At 35.4% G+C, this 8,328-nt stretch overlaps 1 protein-coding gene across 1 annotated transcript; it reads right to left on the bottom strand.

The window, feature by feature from the left end:
• Nucleotides 1–2,815: 2,815 nt before the first annotated feature.
• Nucleotides 2,816–3,865, bottom strand: LOC149242758 (F-box/kelch-repeat protein At2g44130-like). The gene has a single exon (XM_089370999.1). The coding sequence runs from the start codon at nucleotides 3,863–3,865 to the stop codon at nucleotides 2,816–2,818; it is 1,050 nt and encodes a 349-aa protein (XP_089227125.1).
• Between the last annotated feature and the right edge of the window lie 4,463 nt (nucleotides 3,866–8,328).

The raw sequence follows: 8,328 nt of genomic DNA, 5'->3' as shown, positions 1-8,328 counted from the left end.
TTCCAAGTTCATTCCAGATCTCCATCTGAATCACATACATGATTCTAGATCCTTCTTCTGCCTCTATAAATTTGTAATTTCTCTGGCCAAGGAAAGCAAGCCAGGGCCCAAGCCTATTATGTAATGCAAAGTGATTTCTGTTCTCCAGTGATTGTTTTATCCATTTCATTGTTTCTAAGTAAGTAATCTTGTTGTTTCTCCATTTGTCTCAGTATAAATCCAATGTGTGTTATGCATGCTCTGTTCTAACAATAAATACATTAAATAGGACAATCCTCTACTATGGTAGATATTACTAATAAGGTAGTAGGATCTAGAGTCTTTTTCATCAAACCATAGTTATGGCACTATTTTTGTTTTGTACAAGAGATTTATCTATTCAATACCAACTAATTGTTCAATTTCAATGTTAGGAGAAAGGTGAATGAAAGGTCAATCTAGATATTTGAGGGTGATCCTAAAGATTGAATCTTCTAGGAAGCCTTCAGAGATATATTTGAAATTTAATGAATTTAATTATAAAGAGAAAGAGAGACACATTATTATTTAGTCTCACTTGATGCAAACAAACTAGACTTGCAAAATTCACAATCAAACATGTGCTAAATTTTGGAAGTGGTTAGAAAATTCTCATAAACAACTTCTTATTTTCTTTTGTGAAAGCGATAATAATTGTTCTTCCCAAAAACAATGATATTGAGTCCAACCTGAAGATATAATATACTTTTAACGATGAATAAGGGTTGATGTGGATGATCATTTAGACATCATTTCCATTATACTTAGACTAAGGGAGTTATATATATGTGTTCTAGATTGTGTTATATATATAGCCTGGGTTTTGATACAGTTTTCCAAAAGTGCATGAGCCATGCAAAAAATGTAATCATACAATCCCAATAATGCAAAGATGATCAGTTTTTGATAAATGGAGTGTGGCACATAGTGATAATGAGTGCAAAGAGTCACTATAATGAGCGATACCTTATACTAAAAAATTGTACTTTAAAGAGAAAAGTGTACTAGAGGCTTTTATGGAAGAGACATCAAGTTTGGAAGATGGTTCATGAAATTTGGAATATTCTAGTATGCGACCCTATTGAAAGTTTAGGTAAAATGAAACATAAATGTTGGGTTGTGTTATATTTTATTAGATGGGTGTATGGATTTTACAAGTGGTTTTGGTCATGATGGTTTTCTGTCCATGGTATTTAGTAGATTAGTTCAAGGGAACTACCATGGGTTAATGGATTGAGATTTCTGTATATATATGCATTGTAACATTGAAAAATCAATGTGGTAGTTCCATTTTTTGGATCAACTACAAAATCTTTGTGTATATATGTTTTATGTTTTATTCTCTGACCATTGTTTTTTTTTCTTTAGAATTAGTATGCATGATATCTTATTCTTGTCTATGAACTAAGGGATCCCTACCTAAATCAATAAGTCCATTATGTTTCAATAGAAAAAAATTAGCTAGATGGAAGGTTTATGACATAAAGCCAAGGTGACTATGTATTCCAACCAAAGAGCTTATGTGTTAAAGCACCAATGAGTATGAATGATGTAATATGCAAGACACACATGTAATAATAAATTACATCATGAATATTAATTAGGTAACTAAAAAGAGTATAGGGCATTAGGACTCCCCAAAATGGAAAGGTGATGTGGTGTGGTTCTTAAGCCAAATGATTTAATATTATTAAAAATAACCTTAGAAAATAATACTAAAATATTTTAATCCAAAAAATAAAATGGGAAGGGAATGAAGCACATTCAATATCCCTTTCTAATAGAGATTTTTAGGGGATAGTTATTTACCTAGATTACAAAGAACCAAAGGGTATCTGGCTATTATGCACCTCTAAAGTATTTTTCTTTCTAGAAATCCATATTATCCTAAGAAAGGTTCTTGATTTGGTGGTGATCTTAATTTTTTCTTAGGGGCTAATGAAATATTGAATTTCTTTTTTTGGGGCTACTTAGACAAATGGTTTAATAGATATCCATCTTGAAAATATTTAAATGACTTGGAGAAACTAGAATGTTGGTAATTCTAGAGTGTCTAAAAGGTTAGACTCGATACTCCATTTAGATTCTTTCTTGGAGGATAATATAAAGATAAAGCAATGGATTTATTCAAAAGGTAAATTAGATGTGTACCTAATTCTTTTGAAAATAGCCTCCATTATGAGCAAGGATCACATATATTTTAAGGTAAGTTCCCAATAGCTAAAATATTCTATATACATTCAAGCCATAAAAGATGTTCGGTGACCTTAAGACCACATTATATTAGAATTCCACCCATTTCAATTCAATAAAAATCTGACATATTAGCCACAACAATGACTTGGTATATTTAGAATTTAAAAAAAAAAAACAATATAGCTCTCTGAGATATTAAGGCCTAGATTCAAAGTTGTTTGCTAAATGAGGATATGGGTTATCTTCCTAAGAATGAGATTTAAGGTATTTACAATAGTGTCAAAAAACAAGACTCTCTAAGGGGAACTTGAAAAAAACTTCACAATCGTAAAATTTTTTTTTTATTAAAACAAGACTCTTTAATTCTATACTACAGAATATTTTTTTTGAAATAATAAATAAATTCAACACTCTCAACATCTCTTATTCAATATTTACAAACTAAACCACTTTTAAAATTTCATATAGAAGTTTTGAACAAAATTGACAACGGAAAAACACAAAAAAAGACCATTTCTTGTACTAGCCGGACTAAGCAATAACTGATATAGAATTGAACGCAACACAATGATTAAATTGGGTGCGCATCTAAAAATTACTTTCAAATCTCCACGGTCGCTGCAGATAGGATCATGCCCGCAAAGTCCTCCCCACAATCACGGTGAAGTTCCATGAACTGCCTGGTTGACATATTGAACAGATAAGAGATGTGTTTTTCTGGGTTGGAACGCGGTCGCTCGCCCACTCCGCTTACAAAAATTTGGTCGCACCACAATGTAGCGCACGTAAAAAGCTCCAGATGGTGGGGATTCGGAAGAGTAGCTACAACACTCCAAACGTCCTTCTCAACATCGTACCTCTCCACCTGTTGTTCGGTGAACACGTGCAACTCCGAAGAAGAAGATGAAATCACACAACTTCTCCATACTTCTCCCACGAAATTCCACCAATGTGCCCTCATTTTCCACGTTCCCTCACTCGGATCGAAAACTTCTCCACGTTGGCCTTCGTCTAACACCATGAATTTACCATCCACGAACACACCGCGGCATCCATGGCCATGGGGTTCGATCATAGGAGGCAAAATTGTCCACTTGTCTTTCACCACGTCATATGCTTCTGCAGCTGTAAGAGGGCTACCACGCTCGTCGATCCCGCCAGCGACGTAAACAAGTCTGGTGGAAGAAGAGACAGAGCAGGCAAAGAATGATCGAGTTGTGGGGATGTCAGCTCCGCGGCGCCATCTCGAAGACTCAAAGTCGTAAATATAGATACTCTTTGTAAAACTTTCAGTGGACAGTTGGAATCCGCCTATGAGAAGTAGCTTCCGATTCACAGCTACGCACTCACACCATATTGGTATTTCAGTATTGTGGGGATCATCAATTGGAGGTAGCCTTTGCCAGGTGCCGTTCACAGGGTCGTATACTGTTACTACAAGGACAGGGTTCATATCTCTGTGATTCCTGATATCTCTTTGAACCAGGCAAATAAGTTGCTCGCTCGTCCGACATTTCTTCCTGTCAGCATAGAACGTAGGGCTACGGACCATAGCCTCCCAGCTATTGGACACAGCTTTCAGCGTATCGTGTGATGTATAAGGCATCCTTAGCAAACACTGCTGAACGACATCCATCGGAAGAGCGTCCATTAGGGCACCCTATACACACCGATTTCCTGATCGATCGAGTTTACCCAAAGCTTTACCACACACAAAGAAGTAAACAATATGGAGGACGGTACCTCAAAATATAAAAGTGCGGTCAAATATATAGTGTGGATGTTGGGAAACCTAATTTCAAACCGACCAGAAAGGGAGTTAATTGATAAACTATGTTATTTATTGGTAATATGAAAATATATAATTTTTTAATTCGCAATATAATTATTTAATATAAATTTTACTGGTCAACAACTTGGCATGGCAATGCTTTATGTAAGAATGTTTTATTTAAATTATATAAAGTCTATTTATATAGATAAATTAAGTCGAATGGATTTAGTTAGTTGAGTAATTTAAGGGTTTTTAATAAATCAATTAGTACTTAACACAATTTATAATAATAATAATAATAATAATAATAGTATTTTCAATTCGTTTTATTTTATGTATATTTATTATTATTGTTTTATATTTAGAATTTTTCATTTTAGGTGTGTATTTATTTATTGTTATTAATTATAATATGATGAGGATAAAATATCAATAATATTGTCTTGTACTTATACTGAGGTTGTTATTTTACTTACCATTCATGTAGTACTTATCCTTCTCTAGAATGTAGTGCTTCCATTATCGGCAAGCCTACACGATGGAATACATCTCTTTATCATAGGTGGGGTAAATGTCAAGTAGTAAAAGGGTCTTTTTCACTTTATTTACCCTACATTAATTTTCAATCCAGGAACGATTTGTTATTTCAAAGAGTGTACTCAGTTTGAGGCGGTCAATTGTCAGAGTAATGCTAGTAGTATAGTGCTCTCAATACAAGAGTAAATGAATTCTTGAAATGTAATCTATTTGTGGAAAGAAACCTGGAATTCAAATCATGTGTTAAGAAATCTACAACAATTTATTAGTCGATGGTACAGTAACAATAACTCTTCCCTATGTAAACTGATGCAATTAAAGAAGCACTCAGAAGAAGGATCGTCAAACTAGGAACTAGACAGTATAGGTCAATGTTCACTATAGTTTCAAACCTTCTGCACACCAAAGAAATGATGATCTTCAAATAGCAAGAAATGGAACATCAAATATCTTTATGAATAATATTGAACAACAACACCTTAACCTATGAATGCAACAATAATTATAATCTACGGGAACTAAGTAACAGCTTCCGATTTGAACAACAACCAGAAATGGAACAACAAACTCTTAGAAATAAAGTATAGAGCAACAATTGAAATCGAAATGTACAGCTACCCAAGTTAAACATGCAACACACTTAATCAATAAAAGGAATAGCAATCAAAGCTCGATATAGTACACATGAATCATAGCTATAGAATAACAACAATTGTAATGGAACAACAATTATTTTAGAATGACAATGGTTTTAGAATAGCAATGGTAACAAGGCAGTAATTCCAAATAAACAACATTCATGATTTTAAGAGTAAAGCATACAATAGTACTGATTCAAGAACATACAACTCAATTAATCTGTAAAGAACAACAATGCTATGTGATTTGTCGGGGGAACACTAATGTGATGTAGAGTTAGAATGATAACATAGCATTCTTGTTGTGAGTAATAGTGATATTTAATCAAGTATAACAGAGCCGATATGTAAAATAGTAAAGCTCTTCATATTACTGAGCAGAGTCAAAGAAAGAAATCAAACCACACATGAATGAGAAATATGATACAAGAGCAAGTGATCCACTAGGGACGGGCCCTTAGCCTCCAGCGACTCACTGCTTTAGGTTACTCCATAATCAATGATATAACAACAACCAGGTTTTTATATTGAAATATGAAATAGAGTTATAAGGATTCGCTCTTCAAATAAATTTGATGATCAAAGTTCAAGTACCGAAGAAAATTTCATAAAAATAATAATAGTCTTCTCCTCCCAATCTAACAGTGTTACCCCTTTTATAACAACCAAACAATGATATTAACAATACAGAAGAAAATTAAGATAACGATCCCTAAAGATCAAAGAATCCTGAGAAATTTGTCAAGATGTTAACTTGCAGTTATCTTCTTGTTCTTTTGTGCCGATTGGAGATCTCCTTTTCCTTTTTTCGGCTGTTACACTCCAATTTGGATCACCTTGTTTGAGCGCAGATCCCTGCGAAAGGGACAACAGTTAACTTAGTCTCATTCTTTCCTTTGGGATGATAGTCCTCTGTTTTCTCCTATTTCTGCATAGAAAAAGGGTAATTATTAATCATTTCATATTCCATATCAACCTTCTAGATTTTATCATATTTTCTACCATATGCCTAGCTCATGATGTGAAAAGGTTGTGAATCTTGAAGAAAAGATAACAAGGTAAACAAAAATAACATAACTTCTCCAGTGCCCAACACACCCCCCTGCTTACCCTTTTTCATGACCTCATGAAAGCATTGCAGTTGACATGCAAGATGGTGAGGGAGTAGGTTGGAGACGGGATCTCATGAGGAGGTCTACAACCATGATGTCTAGCTAGGTGTTCAAAAATATGCCCTGTCTGGCCCTCAGGCATTTCGTATAAGGCTTGGTATCCTAGTGCGAGATGCCAAATGACCAGGACTCCCGAACCTATAACCTAACCAAGATGGCCTTGCCCTCAAGATAAGATCACCATAGAGGCCCAAGCGATTAGCAGCTAACTTAAAGTTCTCATAATTAAACGGTTCCCTATGTTGGATATTCGGATTAGAAATCTGATATCGAAATTTAGCAGCAGAAATGGAAAGGTATTTGATGGTAAAGAAGTATTCTATCCCTTGCCGATTTATTGCTATATGAATGGGTCCTAATGCTTCAATCACGCCTGGAGTCCTCATGAGGTTCCATGTTTCTTCCATAACTGCAATGGATTTCTAGGCTTAGCTCTTACCCATAAATCTAATCCATTTTCTTGTCTTTGGAAGGCATTATAGGCTTTAAGCCATTTTATTTGATTAACTCAAAATGAAATAAATGCCTGTAGTTGAATATCCCAATGAAAGGTCCGAGGTTCTACTTTGTTTCTTGATCTAACACAAGGTTATGCAAATAGAATTCGAATAATAATCTCTAAACCTTTACCCCATAGTGCTTACAACAATTTACGAAATCATCAAATGTGTTAATTTGTATAGGGGCTCCTGCTTTGACAGCCTTAATTTTTAATTGCAAATATCTTTCCATTAAAAATAAGGCATAATTCTTAGCAGGCGCTCTACATGCTAGGACGTCAATGTATAAAGAGAATAAGGTATCCATTTGTTTGATAACTACGTCTAGCTTATGAGTTACCTTTGCAACTCTTTCTTCTTCCTTTCACCATCCTTTGAAACCCTAACTTTCGGATAAATTGACATTCCTTAGCTACTATTGTATTTCTTCATACTTCTCTCGCAGGACAGTTTGTTCTGTACGTCTTTCTATTGCTTGTTGAGCTTGCATCAAACGCTCTCGTAGGGTTACTATCCTCAGGTCACTATCCCGCATAATAGTTGTAGGTGGAAGGTTCACTTGAATCTTCTTATTGCGTCGTTCCGTAATTATGGTTAGAACTACTTCAGAGGACTACGCCTATGTCTGAATTTCCTTATCATAGGATGTTATGTCATCTGTTTGAATTTCGACATGAGTAACAGCCGAATGTTGTTCCTTTTGATTTTGAATGGCAGGCTGGACTTGAGTCCTTTTGACCTTTTTTCTAAGGGGTTTCACCACTGAGGTCCTTTTTTCTCTCTTCCTCATCTTCAGAATCCCGATTCGTTGTCGAAGTCGCACGATTACATCAAGCAGTATTTGTTGTTACTTTCGTAATCTTTTGATTTCCTCCATTTGACTGGAAGGAACAGTCATTCGCACACTCGGGATTGGACTTTCTTCTTGAAGAATTTCTTGATTTTTCTCCTGGGGTACTTCATCATTATTCTGCTGATTGGGTTGTTCGGGGGTAGAAACCCTAGCTTGTTCTGCAATTTCCTAAGTAATTTCTTCCTCTCCCTCTCTTCCTCATAAAAATCTTCAGCTGTGTTTTGAGTTGGAACAAATTGTTCCTCTTCTTCATCTTCATCATTTTTCTCTCCATATGCACTTTCATCATGGCTAGAATGATTCTCTTCTTCTTCTTCCTCATCACATAACTCTTCAGATGCACTCTTATCGTGAACTGAGTGATCCTGTGGCTCTTCTCTAGTGTGGAGGTTTAGTGGGCTGGGAGGTTGAGTATACACTCCCATGTTGGCCAGAATCTGGGCCAATTCATCCTCTCGCAGTGGATTTTGCAACGAGCTTTCCTCACATTGCTCTATTTCTTCTTCAGCCTGCCCAAATTGTTTGATTTCTCCTTCTGTTTCTTCCTCATGGTTTATTTTCTTTCGTTCTCTCATCCTTCCAATTGTGGGGTTTGCTCATCCCCTGAATCAACTACTTCGACCAGTTGACTGGTGTTCCC

Source organism: Pinus tabuliformis, chromosome 8 (assembly GCF_031772625.1).
Source record: "Pinus tabuliformis cultivar Carrire ecotype Pingquan chromosome 8, CPIR1, whole genome shotgun sequence".
Lineage (NCBI taxonomy): Eukaryota > Viridiplantae > Streptophyta > Pinopsida > Pinales > Pinaceae > Pinus > Pinus tabuliformis.
Note: the sequence above shows the minus strand (reverse complement) of the source record. Positions and strands in the feature narration are given on the sequence as shown.

Bases quoted from the DNA above. Each gene is read 5' to 3' on its own strand.
- LOC149242758 (XM_089370999.1), bottom strand. From the start codon at position 3,865: ATGGACGCTCTTCCGATGGATGTCGTTCAGCAGTGTTTGCTAAGGATG.